At 51.4% G+C, this 16,965-nt stretch overlaps 1 protein-coding gene across 1 annotated transcript in view; it reads right to left on the bottom strand.

Annotated features, from left to right (window-relative positions):
• Window positions 1-16,965, bottom strand: part of LOC135965281 (POTE ankyrin domain family member G-like) — a 54,289-nt gene that overhangs the window by 6,440 nt on the left and 30,884 nt on the right. Inside the window, exons 15-16 of the mRNA XM_065521803.1 lie at window positions 15,650-15,763; window positions 14,253-14,325 (exon numbers count right to left, since the gene is read on the bottom strand). Of these exons, the coding sequence (XP_065377875.1) occupies window positions 14,253-14,325; window positions 15,650-15,763 (187 nt within the window). The remainder of the gene's footprint in view (window positions 1-14,252; window positions 14,326-15,649; window positions 15,764-16,965) is intronic.

Below are 16,965 nucleotides of genomic sequence, written 5' to 3'. Positions count from 1 at the left end.
TGCCAACTGCTTTTCCTGAGGGCTCTGCTCCATCAGCCATCAGGCGGCAGTCACTCAGGCTGTCAGAACCTGGCCATCCCTGCTTTCTTGAGAGGGTGAAGTTGGTGGCTGAACCACCTGCTCCAGGCGCACCCTTGCAGAAGTGACTGGTTGCTCTTTGCACCAGCCTGGACTTGCCTGGCATGCACAGGCCCCAGAAACTGACACTGCTCTGTGTAAGCTTGTCCTGCCTGGGGCTAAATTCTAAGTCTGGCCAGGGACACAGAAGGCCTAGGCCCCTGGGTGGAAATCCTGGCTGCTTTCTGCACTTGAATATAAAGTCCTCCTCAAGACGTCATGTGGTCTACCTCTTCACAATGAAGAAGCCCGCAGTGCCATCTGAGCCCTGAGGAACTGACTGGAGCCCTAAAGGCAGCACACACCCTGCTCCTGAGCCTGCTGCTCATTTCCTCTATAGGACTCCATTTGTAAGACAGTTGTTGCACTGAGGCTTGTGCATGCCAGGCAAGGCCAAGCTGGCTTGCAACCAGCCAACTCTGCAAGGGTGTGCCAGGAGCCGGTGGACCAGCCACCAACCTCACTCACTGCCGCTTGTGTACCTCATTTCTTCTACCCTAGAGGTAAGGCCTCAGTGCCACCTACTTTTCCTCAAGCCTCTGCTCTGTCAGCCATCAGGTGGCAGCCAGTCCGACTGTTGGGACCTGGCTATCCCTACTTCCTTGAGTGGGTGAGGTTGGTGGCTGGTGCAACTGCTCCAGGAGCAACCTTGCAGAGGTGGCTGGTTGGTCTTTGAGCCAGGATGGCCTTGCCTTGCATGCATGGGTCCCAGCTGCTCCAAGTGATCTTGTCCTTCCTAGGCCCAAATTCTAACTCTGACCAGGGCCACAGAAGGCTGAGTCCCTTGGGTTTAAATCCAAGCGCTTTCTGCGCTTGAACATAAAGTCCTCCTCAAGATGGCCTGTGGTCTCCTCATTTGCAACAAGAAGCCCGCAGTGCCATCCGAGCCCTGAGGAATTTACTGGAGCCCTAAAGGGAGTACACACCCTGCTCCTGAGCCTGCTACTCCTTTCCTCTATATGGCTCCATGTGTAAGACAATTGTTGCACTGAGGCTTGTGTATGCCAGGCAAGGCCAAGCTGGCTCAAAGAGCAACCAGCCACCTGTACAAGGGTGTGCCAGGAGCCGGTGGAGCAGCCACCAACTTCACTCGCTGCCCCTCATGGTACATCAGTTCTACCCTAGAGGTAGAGCCCCAGTGCCATCTGCTTTTCCTCAGGCCTCTGCTCCTTCAGCCATCAGGTGGCAGTCACTCAGTCTGTTGGAATCTGGCCATCCCTGCTTCCTTGAGTGGGTGAGGTTGGTGGCGTTCCTGCTGCTCTGGGCGCACTCTTGCAGAGGTGGCTGGCTGCTCTTTGAGCCAGCTTGGCCTTGCCTGGTATGCACAGAACGCAGGTACCAAAGTGCTGCTCTCAGTGAGCTTGTCCTGCCTGAGGCCAAATCCTAAGTCTGCCCAGGGCCACAGAAGGCCTAGGCCCCTGGGTGGAAATCCTTTCTGCTTTCTGCACTTGAACATAAAGTCCTCCTCAGGATGGCCTCCGGTCTGCCTCTTGGCAATGAAGAAGCCCGCAGTGCCATCTGAGCCCTGAGGAATTGACTGGAGCCCAAAAGCAGCCCACACGCGGCTCCTGAGCCTGCTGCTCTTTTCCTCAATATGGCTACATTTGTAAGACAATTGTTGCACTGAGGCTTGTTCATGCCAGGCAAGGCCAAGCTGGCTCAAAGAGCAACAAGCCACCTCTTCAAATGTGTGCCAGGAGCCAGTGGACCAGCCACCAACCTCACTTACTGCCGCTCATGGTACATCAGTTCTACCCTAGAAGTAGGGCCCCAGTGCCATCTACTTTTCCTCAAGCCTCTGCTCCACCAGTCATCAGGTGGCAGTCACTCAGTCTGTTGGAATCTGGCCATCTCTGCTTCCTTGAGTGGGTGAGGTTGGTGGCTGCTCCACCTGCTCTGGGCGCACCCTTGCAGAGGTGGCTGGTTGCTCTTTGAGGCAGCCTGGCCATGCCTGGCATGCACAGACTCCAGGTATGGACATTCTGCTCTGAGTGAACTTGTCCTGCCTGGGTCCAAATTTTACGCCTGGCCAGGGCCACAGAAATCCTAGGAACTTGGGTGAATATCCTGGCTGCTTTCTGCACTTGAACATAAAGTCCTCCTCAAGACGGCCTGTGATCTGCCTCTTGGCAATGAAGAAGCCCGCAGTGCCATCTGAGCCCTGAGGAATTGACTGGAGCCCTAAAGGCAGCCCACACCCTACTCCTGAGCCTCCTGCTCCTTTTCTCTGTGTGGCTCCATTTGTAAGACAATTGTTTCACTGAGGCTTGTGCATGCCAGGCAAGGCCAAGCTGGCTCAAAGAGCAACCAGCCAACTCTGCAAGGGTGTGTCAGGAGCCGGTGGATCAGCCACCAACCTCACTTGCTGCCGGTCAAGGTACTTCATTTCTTCTACCCTAGTGGCAAGGCCTCAGTGTCATCTGCTTTTCCTCGGGCCTCTGTTCCATCTGACATCAGGTGGCAGCCACTCAGTCTGTTGGAATCTGGCCATCCCTGCTTCCTTGAGTGGGTGAGGTTGGTGGCTGCTCCACCTGCTCCAGGGGCACCCTTGCAGAGGTGGCTGGTTGCTCTTTGAGACAGCTTGGCCTTGCCTGGCATGCATAGAATGTAGGTACCAAAGTGCTGCTCTGAGTGAGCTTGTCCTTCCTGAGGCCAAATTCTAAGTCTGGCCAGGGACACAGAAGGCCTAGGCCCCTGGGTGGAAATCCTGGCTGCTTTCTGCACTTGAATATAAAGTCCTCCTCAAGACGGCCTGTGGTCTACCTCTTCACAATGAAGAAGCCCGCAGTGCCATCTGAGCCCTGAGGAACTGACTGGAGCCCTAAAGGCAGCGCTCACCCTGCTCCTGAGCCTGCTGCTCATTTCCTCTATATGACTCCATTTGTAAGACAGTTGTTGCACTGAGGCTTGTGCATGCGGGGCAAGGCCAAACTGGCTTGCAACCAGCCAACTCTGCAAGGGTGTGTCAGGAGCCAGTGGACCAGCCTCCAACCTCACTCACTGTCGCTCGTGTACCTCATTTCTTCTACACTAGAGGTAAGGCCTCAGTGCCGTCTGCTTTTCCACAGGCCTCTGCTCCATCAGCAATCAGGTGGCAGCCAGTCCGGCTTTTGGGACCTGGCCATCCCTACTTCCTGAGTGGGTGAAGTTGTACGCTGGTGCAACTGCTCCAGGTGCACCGTTGCAGAGGTGGCTGGTTGCTCTTTGAGCCACCATGGCCTTGCCTTGCATGAACATGCCCCAGCTGCTCCGAGTGATCTTGTCCTGCCTGGGGCCAAATTTTAAATCTACCCAGGACCACAGAAGGCAGGGTCCTCAGGCCTCTGCTCCATCAGCACCTGCTCCAGGCGCACCCTTGCAGAGGTGGCTGGTTGCTCTTTGAGCCAACTTGGCCTTGCCTGGCATGCACAGACCCCACGTACCGATGTGCTGCTCTGAGTGAGCTTGTCCTGCCTGTGGCCACATTCAAAGCCTGGCCAGGGCCACAGAATGCCTAGTCCCTGGATTGCAATCCTGGCTGCTTTCTGCACTTGAATATAAAGTCCTCCTCAAGACAGCCTGTGGTCTGCCTCTTGGCAAAGAAGAAGCCCGCAGTACCATCTGAGCCCTGAGGAATTGACTGGTGTTGTAAAGGCAGCACACACCCTGCTCCTGAGATTGCTGCCCATTTCCTCTATATGTCTCCATTTGTAAGACAATTATTGCACTGAGGCTTGTGCGCGCTGGGCAAGGCCAAGCTGGCTCAAAGAGCAACCAGCCACCTCTGCAAGAATGTGCCAGTAGGCGGTGGACCAGCGACCAATCACACTCGCTGCTGGTCAGGATATATCATTTCCTCTACCATAGAGTTAGGGCCTCAGTGTCATCTGCTTTTCCTTAGGCCTCTGCCACATCAGCCATCAGGAGACAGCCACTCAGGCTGGGGGAACACGGCCATCCCTGCTTACTTCAGTGGGTGACATTGAAGGCTGGTCCAACTGCTCTAGATGCACCATTGCAGAGATGGCTCATTCCCCTTTGAACCAGGTTGGCTTTACCTGGCATGCACACACCCCAGCTACGGACATGCTGCTCTGAGTGACCTTGTCCTGCCTGGGGCCAAATTTTAAGTCTGGCCAGGGCCACAGAAGGCCAAGTCCCTTGGGTTTCAATCCTGGCTACTTTCTTCACTTGAACATAAAGCACAGGCCACCAACTTCACTCACTGCCGCTCATGGTACATCAGTTCTACCCTAGAGGTAGGGCCCCAGTGCCATCTGCTTTTCCTCAGACCTCTGCTCCTTCAGCCATCAGGGGGCAGCCACTCAGGCTGTTGGAATCTGGCCATCCCTGCTTCCTTGAGCGGGTGAGGTTGGTGGCTGCTCCACCTGCTCCAGGGGCACCCTTGCAGAGGTGGCTGGTTGCTCTTTCAGCCAACTTGGCCTTGCCTGGCATGCACAGACCTCAGGTACCAAAGTGCTGCTCTGAGTGAGCTTGTCCTGCCTGAGGCCAAATTCTAACTCTGGTCAGGGCCACAGAAGGCCTAGGCCCCTGGGTGGAAATCCTTTCTGCTTTGTGCACTTGGATACAAAGTCCTCCACAAGATGGCCTGTGGTCTGCCTCTTGGCAATGAACAAGCCCACAGTGCCATCTGAGCACTGAGGAATTGACTGGAGCCCTAAAGTCAGCGCATACCCTGCTCCTGACCCTGTTCCTCTTTTTCTCAATATGGCTCCATTTGTAAGACAATTGTAGCACTGAGGCTTGTGCATGCCAGGCAAGGCCAAGCTGGCTCAAAGAGCAACCAGCCACCTCTGCAAGAGTGTGCCAGGAGCAGGTAGACCAGCCACCAACCTCACTCACTGCCACTCCTGTACCTCATTTCTTCTACCCTAGAGGTAAAGCCTCAGTGCCATCTGTTTTTCCTCAAGCCTCTGCTAAATCAGTCATCAGGTGGCAGTCACTTAGGCTGTTGGGATCCGGCCATCCCTGCTTCCTTGAGTGGGTGATGTTGGTGGCTGGTGCAACTACTCCAGGCGCACCCTTGCAGAGGTGGCTGGTTGCTCTTTGAGCCAGCATGGCCTTGCATTGCATGCACATGCCCCAGCTGCTCCAAGTGATCTTGTCCTGCCTGGGGCCAAATTTTAAATCTGCCCAGGGCCACAGAAGGCAGAGTCCTCAAGCCTCTGCTCCATCAGCACCTGCTCCGGGCGCACCGTTGCAGAGGTGGGTGGATGCTCTTCGAGCCAGCTTGGCCTTGCCTGGCATGCACAGACCGTAGGTACCAACGTGCTGCTCTCAGTCAGCTTGTCCTGCCTGTGGCCATATTCACAGTCTGGTCAGGGCCACAGAATTCCTAGTCCCCTGGATTGCTATCCTGGCTGCTTTCTGCACTTGAACATAAAGTCCTCCTCAAAATGGCCTGTGGACTGCCTCTTGGCAACAAAGAAGCCCACAGTGCCATCTGAGCCCTGAGGAATTCACTGGAGTCTTAAAGGCAGCACACACCCCACTCTACAGCTTGCTGCTCATTTCCTCTAAATGGCTCCATTTGTAAGACAGTTGTTGCACTGACGCTTGTCTATGTCTGGCAAGGACAATCTGGCTCAAAAGCAACCAGCCAACTCTACAAGGGTGTGCCAGGAGCCTCAGGCCTCTGCTCCATCAGCCATCAGGTGGCAGCCACTCAGTCTGTTGAAATCTGGCCTTCCCTGCTTTCTTGAGTGGGTGCGGTTGGTGGCTGCTCCACCTGCTCCAGGCGCTCCCTTGCAGAGGTGGCTGGTTGCTCTTTGAGCCAGCTTGGACTTCCCTGGCAGGCACAGGCCCAAGAATCCAACACTGATCCATGTGAGCTTGTCCTGCATGGGGCCAAATTCTAAGTCTGGCCATCCCTGCTTCCTTCAGTGGGTGAGGTTGAAGGCTGGTCCAACTGCTACAGGAGCTCCATTGCAGAGGTGGCAGGTTGCCCTTTGAGCCAGCTTGGCCTTGCCTGGCATGCACAGATTCGAGGTACCGACATGCTGCTCCGAGTGAGGTTGACCTGCCTTGGGCCAAATTCTAAGTCTGGCCAGGGCCACAGAAGGCCGAGTCTCTTGGGTATAAATCCTGGCTGCTTTCTGCACTTGAACATAAAGTCCTCCTTAAGACGGCCTGTAATCTGCCTCTTGGCAACAAAGAAGGGCCATCTGAGCCCTGAGGAATTGACTGGAACCCTAAAGGCAGTGCAAACCCCGCTCCTGAGCCTGCTGCTCATTTCCTCTATGTGGCTCCATGTGTAAGACAGTTGTTGCACTGAGGTTTGTGCATACCAGGCAAGGCCAAGCTGGGTCAAAGAGTAACCAGCCACCTCTGCAAGGCTGTGCCAGGAGACAGTGGATGAGCAACCAACCTCATTCGCTGCTGCTCATGATACATCAGTTCTACCCTAGATGTAGGGCCCCAGTGCCATCTGCTTTTCCTCAGGCCTCTGCTCCATCAGCCATCAGGTGGCAGCCACACAGTCTGTTGGAATCTGGCCTTCCCTGCTTCCTTGAGTGAGTGAGGTTGGTGGCTGCTCCACCTGCTCCAGGGGCACCCTTGCAGAGGTGGCTGGTTGCTCTTTGAGCCAACTTGGCCTTGCCTGGCATGCACAGACCTCAGGTACCAAAGTGCTGCTCTGAGTGAGTTTGTCCTGCCTGAGGCCAAATTCTGAGCCTGGCCAGGGCCACAGAAGGCCTAGGCCCCTGGGCGCAAAGCCTGGCTGCTTTCTGCACTTGAACATAAAGTCCTCCTCAAGACGGCCTCTGGTCTGCCTCTTGGCAATGAAGAAACCCGCAGTGCCATCTGAGCCCTGAGGAATTGACTGGAGCCTAAAGGCAGCCTACACGTGGCTCCTGAGCCTGCTGCTCTTTTCCTCAATATGACGCCATTTGTAAGACAATTGTAGCACTGAGGCTTGTGCATGCCAGGCAAGGCCAAGCTGGCTCAAAGAGCAACCAGCCACCTCTGCAAGAGTGCCTCTGGAGCAGTTGGAGCAGCCACCAACTTCACTCGCTATCGCTCATGGTACATCAGTTCTACCCTAGAGTTAGGGCCCCAGTGCCATCTACGTTTGCTCAGGCCTCTGCTCCATCAGCCATCAGGTGGCAGCCACTCAGTATGTTGGAATCTAGCCATCCGTGCTTCCTTGAGTGGGTGAGATTGGTGGCTGCTCCACCTGCTCTGAGCGCACCCTTGCAGAGGTGGCTGGCCTCTCTTTGAGCCAGCTTGGCTTTGCCTGGCATGCACAAGCCCCAGAAACAGACACTGCTGCATGTAAGCTTGTCCTGCGTGGGGCCAATTTCTAAGTCTGGCCATCCCTCCTTCCTTAAATGGGTGACGTTGAAGGCTGGTCCAACTGCTACAGGCGCACCCTTGCAGAGGTGGCTGGTTGCTCTTTGAGTCAGCTTGGCCTCGCTTGGCAATGCACAGACCCCAGCTACGGACATTCTGCTCCGAGTGAGCTTGTCCTGCCTTGGGCCAAATTCTAAGTCTGGCTAGGGCCACAGAAGACCGAGTCCCTTGGGTTCAAATCCTGGCTGCTTTCTGCACTTGAACATAAAGTCCTCCTCAAGATGGCCTGTGGTCTCCCTCTTTGCAACCAAGAATCCTGCAGTGCCATCTGAGCCCTGAGGAATGGACTGGAGCCCTCAAGGCAGTGCACACCCCGCTCCTGAGCCTGCTGCTCATTTCCTCTATATGGCTCCATTTGTAAGACAATAATTATACTGAGGCTTGTTCAGGGCAGGCAAGGCCAAGCTGGCTCTAAGAGCAACCAACCACTTCTGCAAGGGTGTGTCAGGAGCCAGTAGACCAGCCACCAACCTCACTCGATGCTGCTCAGGGTACACCATTTCTTCTACCCTAGAGGTAGGGCCCCACTGCCATCTGCTTTTCCTCAGGACTCTGCTCCATCAGCCACCGGGCAGCAGCCACTCAGGCTGTTAGAATCTGGCCATCTCTGCTTCCTTAAGTGGGTGAGTTGTCAGCTGGTCCAGCTGCTACAGGTGCGCCCTTGCAGAGATGGCTGGCTGCTCTTTGAGTCAGCTTGGCCTTGCCTGGCATGCACAGACCCCAGCTACCAACATTCTGCTCCGAGTCAGCTTGTCCTGCCTTGGGCCAAATTCTAAGTCTGGCTAGGGCCACAGAAGACCAAGTGCCTTGGGTTCAAATCCTGGCTGCTTTCTGCAATTGAACATAAAGTGTTCCACAAGATGGCCTGTGGTCTCCCTATTTGCAACCAAGAAGCCCGCAGTGACATCTGTGCCATGAGGAATTGACTGGAACCCTAAAGGCAGCGCACACCCTGCTCCTGAGCCTGCTGCTCATTTCCTGTATAAGGCTCCATTTGTAAGACAATTGTTGCACTGAGGCTTGTGCATGCCAGGCAAGGCCAAGCTGGCTCAAAGGGCAACCAACCACCTCTGCAAGGGTGCGCCAGGAGCCGGTGGACCAGGCACCAATCTCACTCGCTGCCGGTCAGGGTACATAACTTCTTCTACCTGAGAAGTAAGGCCTCAGTGCCATCTGCTTTTCCTCGGGCCTCTGCTCCATCAGCCATCAGCCGGCAGCCACTCAGGCTGTTGGAATCTGGCCATCCCTGCTTCCTTCAGTAGGTGAGGTTGGTGGCTGGTCCACTGGTTCCAGGTGCACCCTTGCAGAGGTGGTTGGTTGCCCTTTGAGCCAGCTTGGCCTTGCCTGGCATGCACAGACCCCAGCTACTGACATTCTGCTCTGAGTGAGCTAGTCCTGCATGGGGCCAAATTGTTAAGTCTGGCCAGGGCCACAGAAAGCCGAGTCCCCTGGGTGGAAATCCTGGCAGCTTTCTTCACTTCAACATAAAGTCCTCCTCAAGAGGGCCTGCGGTCTCCCTATTTGCAATCAAGAAGCCTGCAGTGCCATCTGAGCCCTGAGGAATTGACTGGAGCCCTAAAGGCAGCCCACATCCTGCTCCTGAGCTTGCTACTCGTTTGCTCTATATGGCTCCATTTGTAAGCCAATTGTTGCACTGAGGTTTGTGCATACCAGGCAAGGCCAAGCTGGGTCAAAGAGTAACCAGCCACCTCTGCAAGGCTGTGCCAGGAGACAGTGGATGAGCAACCAACCTCATTCACTGCTGCTCATGATACATCAGTTCTACCCTAGATGTAGGGCCCCAGTGCCATCTGCTTTTCCTCAGGCCTCTGCTCCATCAGCCATCAGGTGGCAGCCACACAGTCTGTTGGAATCTGGCCATCCCTGCTTCCTTGAGTGAGTGAGGTTGGTGGCTACTTCACCTGCTCCAGGGCCACCCTTGCAGAGGTGGCTGGTTGCTCTTTGAGCCAACTTGGCCTTGCCTGGCATGCACAGACCTCAGGTACCAAAGTGCTGCTCTGAGTGAGTTTGTCCTGCCTGAGGCCAAATTCTGAGCCTGGCCAGGGCCACAGAAGGCCTAGGCCACTGGGCGCAAAGCCTGGCTGCTTTCTGCACTTGAACATAAAGTCCTCCTCAAGACGGCCTCTGGTCTGCCTCTTGGCAATGAAGAAACCCGCAGTGCCATCTGAGCCCTGAGGAATTGACTGGAGCCTAAAGGCAGCCTACACGTGGCTCCTGAGCCTGCTGCTCTTTTCCTCAATATGACGCCATTTGTAAGACAATTGTAGCACTGAGGCTTGTGCATGCCAGGCAAGGCCAAGCTGGCTCAAAGAGCAACCAGCCACCTCTGCAAGAGTGCCTCTGGAGCTGTTGGAGCAGCCACCAACTTTACTCGCTATCGCTCATGGTACATCAGTTCTACCCTACAGGTAGGGCCCCAGTGCCATCTACTTTTGCTCAGGCCTCTGCTCCATCAGCCATCAGGTGGCAGCCACTCAGTATGTTGGAATCTGGCCATCCGTGCTTCCTTGAGTGGGTGAGATTGGTGGCTGCTCCACCTGCTCTGAGCGCACCCTTGCAGAGGTGGCTGGCCTCTCTTTGAGCCAGCTTGGCCTTGCCTGGCATGCACAAGCCCCAGAAACAGACACTGCTGCATGTGAGCTTGTCCTGCGTGGGGCCAATTTCTAAGTCTGGCCATCCCTCCTTCCTTAAATGCGTTACATTGAAGGCTGGTCCAACTGCTACAGGCGCACCCTTGCAGAGGTGGCTGGTTGCTCTTTGAGTCAGCTTGGCCTCGCTTGGCAATGCACAGACCCCAGCTATGGACATTCTGTTCCAAGTGAGCTTGTCCTGCCTTGGGCCAAATTCTAAGTCTGGCTAGGGCCACAGAAGACCAAGTGCCTTGGGTTCAAATCCTGGCTGCTTTCTGCACTTGAACATAAAGTCCTCCTCAAGATGGCCTATGGTCTCCCTATTTGCATCCGAGAAGCCCACAGTAACATCTGTGCCATGAGGAATTGACTGGAACCCTAAAGGCAGCTCACACCCTGTTTCTGAGCCTGCTGCTCATTTCCTCTATATGGCTCCATGTGTAAGACAATTGTTGCACTGAGGCTTGTGCATGCCAGGCAAGGCCAAACTTGCTGAAAGAGCAACCAGCCACCACTGCAAGGGTGTGCCAGGAGCCGGTGGACCAGCCACCAACCTTACTCGATGCCGCTCATGGTACATCAGTTCTACCCTAGAGGCAGGGCCCCAGTGCCATCTGCTTTTCCTCATGCCTCTGTTCCACCAGACATCAGGTGGCAGTCACTCAGTCTGTTGGAAACTGGCCATCCCTGCTTCCTTGAGTGGGTGAGGTTGGTGGCTGCTACACCTGCTCCAGGGGCACCCTTGCAGAGATGGCTGGTTGCTCTTTGAGCCAGCTTGGCCTTGTATTGCATGCACAGACCACAGGTACCAAAGTACTGCTCCGAGTGAGCTTGTCCTGCTTAGGGCCAAATTCTACGTCTGGCCAGGGTAACAGAAGGCCTAGGCCCCTGGGTGGAAATCCTGGCTGCTTTCTGAACTTGAGAAGAAAGTCCTCCTCAAGACAGCCTGTGGTCTCTCTCTTGGCAACAAAGAAGCCCACAGTGCCATATTAGCCCTGAGGAATTGACTGGATCCCTAAAGGCAGCACACACCCTGCTTCTGAGCCTGCTGCTCCTTTCCTCTATGTGGCTCCATGTGTAAGACAGTTGTTGCACTGAGGCTTGTGCATGCCAGGCAAGGCCAAGCTGGCTCAAAAAGCAACCAACCACCTCTGCAAGGGTGTGCCAGGAGCTGGTGGACCAGCCACCAACCTTACTCTCTGCCGCTCATGGTACATCAGTTCTACCCTAGAGGTAGGGCCCCAGTGCCATCTGCTTCTCCTCAGGCCTCAGCTCCATCAGCCATCAGGTGGCAGCCAGTCTGGCTGTTGAAACCATCTCTGCTTCCTTGAGTGGGTGAGGTCAGTGGCTGTTCCACCTGTTCCAGCCACACCTTTGCAGACGTGGCTGCTTGCTCCTGGAGCTAGCTTGTCCTTGCCTGGCATGCATAGACCCCAGCTACCACCATGCTACTCTGAGTGAGCTTGTCCTGCCTCGGGTCAAATTCTAAATCTGGCCAGGGGCACAGAAGGCCGAGTCCACTGGGTGGAACTCCTGCCTGCTTTCTGCACTTGAACATAAAGTCCTCCTCAAGATGGCCTGTGGTCTCCCTCTTTGCAACGAAGAAGCCCACAGTGCCATCTGAGCCCTGAGGAATGGACTGGAACTCTGAAGGCAGCGCACACCCTGCACCTGATCCTGCTGCTACTTTTCTCTGTGTGGCTCCATTTGAAGCACAGTTGTTGCACTGCAGCTTGTGCATGCCAGGCAAGGCCAAGCTGGCTCAAAGAGCAACCAGCCATGTCTGCAGGGATCCGCCAGGAGCAGGTGGACCACTCGTCAACCTGACCCACTCAGGGAAGACGGGAATGCGTGTTTGTACCATGCATTTCACTGCAAGTACCTTTCTCTGCAGTTGGTGACCTAGGTTTTCTTCTATAGGTTTTTTATGGTTTTAGGTTTTGCATTTAACTCTTTAATCCATCTTAATATAATTTTTGTATTAAGTGTAAGGGAATGGCCCAGTTTCAGTTTTCTGCATACGGCTAGCCAGTTTTCCCAACACCATTTATTGATAGGGAATCCTTTCCCCATTGCTTGTTTTTGTCAGGTTTGTTAAAGATCAGACAGTTTTAGTTGCATGGTGTCATTTCTGCGGTCTCTGTTCTGTTCCATTGGTCCATATATCTGGATTGATATGAGTACTACGCTCTTTTGGTTACTGCAGCCTTGTAGAATAGTTTGAAGTCAGGTACTGTAATGCCTCCAACTTTGTGCTTTTTGCTTAGGATTCTCTTGGCTGTGTGGGCTCTTTTCTGGTTCCATATGAAATTTAAAGCAGTTTTTCTAATTCTTTGAAGAAAGTCAGTGGTAGCGTGATGGGAATAGCACTGAATCTATAAATTACTTTAGGTGGTATGGCACTCAGGCACAGAAATGTTCTTGAGTAGGGCAATACCATTCAGGACATAGGCATGGACAAAGTCTTCATCACTAGAACACCAAAAGCAATGGCAACCAAAGCCAAAATTGACAAATGGGATCTAATTAAACTACTGTGTCTGCAGAGCAAAAGAAACAATCATCAGAGTGAACAGGCAACCCACAGGATGAGAGAAATTTATTGCAATCTCTCCATCTGACCAAGGGCTAATATACATAATCTACAAAGAACTTAAACAAATTTACAAGAGAAAAACAAAGTACCCCATCAAAAAGTGGGCAAAGATATCAACAGACACTTCCCAAAGAAGACATTTATGCAACCAACAAACATGTGAAGCAAAGCACATCACCACTGGTCGTTAGAGAAATGGAAAGCAAAATCACAATGAGATACAATCTCATGCCAGTTGGAATGGCCATCATTAAAAAATCGGGAAACAATAGATGTTGGAGAGGATGTGGAGAAAGAGGAACACTTTTACACTGTTGGTGGGAGTATAAATTAGTTCAACAATTGTGGAAGACAGTGTGATGATTCCTCAAGGATCTATAACTAGAAATAGCATTTGACCCAGCAATCCCATTACTGGGTATATACCCCCAAAAATATAAATCATTCTAATATAAAGACACATGCACACATATGTTTATTGAGGCACTGTTGACAACAGCACAGACTGGAACCAACCCAAATGCCCATCAAGGATAGACTTGATAAAGAAAATGTGGCATATATGCACCATGGTGTACTATGCAGCCACAATAATGGATGAGTTCATATCCTTTGCAGGGACATGGATGAAGCTGGAAACCATCATTCTCAGCAAACTAACACAAAAACAGAAAACCAAACACCACGCCTTCTCACTCATAAGTGGGAGTTGAACAATGGGAACACATGGACACAGGAAGGGAACACCACACACCAGGGCCTGTCAGGGTGGGGAGCTAGGAGAGGGATAGCATTACCAGAAATTCATAATGTAGATCACGGACTGATGGATGCAGCAAGCCAGCATGGCATGTGTATACCCATAAAACAATCCTGCATGTTCTGCACATACACCACAGAACTTAAAGTATAATTTTAAAAAAGGAAATTTGCTTTTAAGTAAACTTTTAATCATAGAATTTAAAAAAAAAAATCCTTTTGAATCTTTTACTACCACCTCATAGCTTGGACAAACTGCTGATATTTTAAAAGTAACACAAACATCAAACAGAAAGAACTAGACTTAGGAACCAAACTCAGGTTTCTGTAGTTAACAGGCAGAATCCTAACACTGGGTCACCAAGACTACTCCTTCAGCCTGGCCTTGGCTAGCAAAAGATGGCCTTGTTATGTAGGTGAGCCCACTTATGTACAAACAAAAAAAATAAAAACAAAAAATATTTTCTGATAACTGGAATTTTTTTTTTCATTTTTGCAGCCACAGGGCTTTTAGCCAATTCAGATGCCTTGCTCTCCACAATTTGGAACATTCCCTTGGATTTGACCAAGTCAGGAAGAGATGGGAGAAAAGTGAAACAACAACAATAAAACCCCAAACACAAACACACACAAAGAATTGAGCAAAACAAACAAATGCACCATTTATATGATTACTGAGTGTTCTCATGGTAAGGAGAAATTAAAAGTAGCTGGTGGATAATCTTAAATTTTAGTCATTAGAAAAAATTTTAAGACAAAAGTCTAATTCAGTTACTTACCTGGAAATAAGGCTCAGGCTGGTGATCGTTCTCTGCCATCTGAGAAGCTGGAAAAAACTGACACTCACCTTTCCTGTCAGAAGCAAGCCGAAACTCAGGAAAGGAGGTGCCTGCTCTCCATTGCCATGGAAGCAGGAAAACTTGCCTTCGTTGTTGGAAATGAGTAAAACTTCAGAAAAGGACTTGTACAGCAAAATCAACTTTAGATCTCAACCAAATTTTGGGAGATCAGGAACTCTCTGCAGGGGAGAAGCTCCCCAACCTCAGCAAATTATCCTATTGGTTTGGGCAATAAAGATAGCCCAGGTTGGTATCAATCAATAATGAGATTTATCAAAGGTCAGGACCACCATTGTAATCTCCTTCTTTTTTTCCTTTTCTTTGAGATGGAGTCTCGCTCAGTCACCCAGGCTGGACTGCAGTGGCGCGATCCCAGCTCACTGCAAGCTCCGACTCCCAGGTTCATGCCATTCTCCTGCCTCAGCCTCCCAAGTAGCTAGGACTACAGGCACCCGCCACCGTGCCCGGCTAATTTTTTGTATTTTTAGTAGAGACGGGGTTTCACCGTCTTAGCCAGGATGGTCTCGATCTCCTGACCTCGAGATCTGCCCACTTCGGCCTCCCAAAGTGCTGGGATTACAGGCGTGAGCCACTGCGCCCAGCCCTCTGTCTTTTTTTATCTTTATTGCTATAGTCCGTTTGGTCAGGAACTAGGAGTGTAACACTTGCTTTTTTCTGTTTTCCATTTGCTTGAAATATTTTTCTCCATTCTTTTATTTTGAGCTTATGTATGGCACTGCATGCAAGATGGGTTTCTTGAAGACAGCATACTCAAATGGGTCTTGGTTCTTTATCCAGCTTGCCCCCGTGTCTTTCAATTGGAGCATTTAGCCCATTTCCATTTAAGGTTAATCATGGTATGTGTGGATTTGATCCTGTCATAATGCTGTCAGCTGGTTATTTTGCAGACTTGTGTATGTGGTTGGTTTTTGGCATCACTGGACTGTGTACTTCAGTGCGTTTTTGTACTGGATGGTGATGGTTTTTTCTTTCCATATTTAGTGCTTCCTTCAGGAGCTCTTGTAAGATAGATCTGGTGATAATGAATTCCCTCAGCATTTGTTTGTCTGAAAAGGATCTTATTTCTCCTTCACTTATGATGCTTCATTTTACTGGACATGAAATTCTGGGTTGAAATTTCTTTTCTTTAAGAAGTTGAATACCTTTTCTGGTTTGTCGGGTTTCAGCTGAGAGGTCTGCTAAGTCTGATGGAATTCCCTTTGTAGGTGACCTTGCCTTTCTCCCCAGCTGCCTTTAACATACTATTTTTTCATTTTGACCTTGGAAAATCTGATGACTGTGTGTCTTGGGGATGATCTTCCCGTGACATATCTTACTGAGGTTCTCTGGATTTCCTGAATTTGATTGTTGGCTGTCTGGTTAGGTTGGGGATATTCTCACGAATGATATTCTGAAGTACGTTTTCCAAGTTGGTTCCATTCTCCTCATCCCTTTCAGGTACATTAATTCGTCACAGATTTGGTCATTTATATCATCCCATATTTCTCAGCTATTTTGTTCTTTGCTTTTCATTCTTTTTTTTTCCCCATTCTTGTCTGCCTGTTTTATTTCAGAAAGCCAGTTTTCAAGATCTGAGATTCTTTCCTCTGCTTCGTCTGTTCTGCTGGGTGGTTTTGCACATGAGATGGAGCTGGTCAGACCTCTGCCGTCCTTAGTCTGTTTGCCTCTCCCAGGACTCCAGCCTGGGCACACTTGTTTACAGGGCACTCTCGGGTGCCCACACACACTACAATAATTTTCATAATGCCATCACACACAATCACCATGTGACTGCATTATGAAAATTCTTGTAGTGTGATTTACAGCTCTATCAGGTCAGTTATGTTTTTCTCTGTACTGCCTATTTTGTCTGTCATCTCCTGCAGTGTTGTACAATGATTTTTAGCTTCCTTGTATTGGATGACAACGTACTTCTTTCACTCAGTGAACTTTATTCCTACCCATATCTTGATGTTGACAGGGATGGGGTTTTTGGCTCTGTTCCAACCACAGCTTCATCTTCAGTGGCAGTTGGTGTGGGTTGGGGTGTGTGCTGCACTCCCATGTGCTATCAGGGTACGTACAGAAAAACCCACCTGTGTAAACACACACAGCAAAGGGATGTGAGAAGTTTCCATATAAAGGGCTGCAGTATGGAGAGGTGATGTGCAGGCTGGTGCATGGCTGTAGGGGCCACCTTGCTGCAGCTCTCCACTAATCAGGCACGGTCCACTGGTACAGAAGCTATGGTGTGTGCACCCGAGAGTGTCCTGTAAGCAGGTGTGGCCTGGCTGGGGTCCTGGGAGAGGCAAGCTGACTAAGGGGTGCTGAGGTCAGACCAGCCTCACCTGATGTGCAAAACTGCCTAGCAGAGATCAGGTCTCAGAGAACTCTCTCAAAAGTGAACCCCAGCACAGCACAACTGCTCTACACAAACATGGCCAGACTTCTTTTTTAAGAAACTCCCCTTTTTAAAGAAGGTAACTCTTAGACCTGATCTGTGCTGGGCAATCTTGCACATGAGACAGGGCTGGTCTGACCGCAGCACTCCTTAAGTGCTGGATAAAGTGTCTCATAAGAGCACGCAGAGCTAGAGAGATAGCTGCCCCTGCCCTCTGGGCTGCATATCATCTGACTTGTTGCTCTACAACTT

This window comes from Macaca fascicularis, chromosome 10 (genome assembly GCF_037993035.2).
Source record: "Macaca fascicularis isolate 582-1 chromosome 10, T2T-MFA8v1.1".
Classification (NCBI taxonomy): domain Eukaryota; kingdom Metazoa; phylum Chordata; class Mammalia; order Primates; family Cercopithecidae; genus Macaca; species Macaca fascicularis.
Note: the sequence above shows the minus strand (reverse complement) of the source record. Positions and strands in the feature narration are given on the sequence as shown.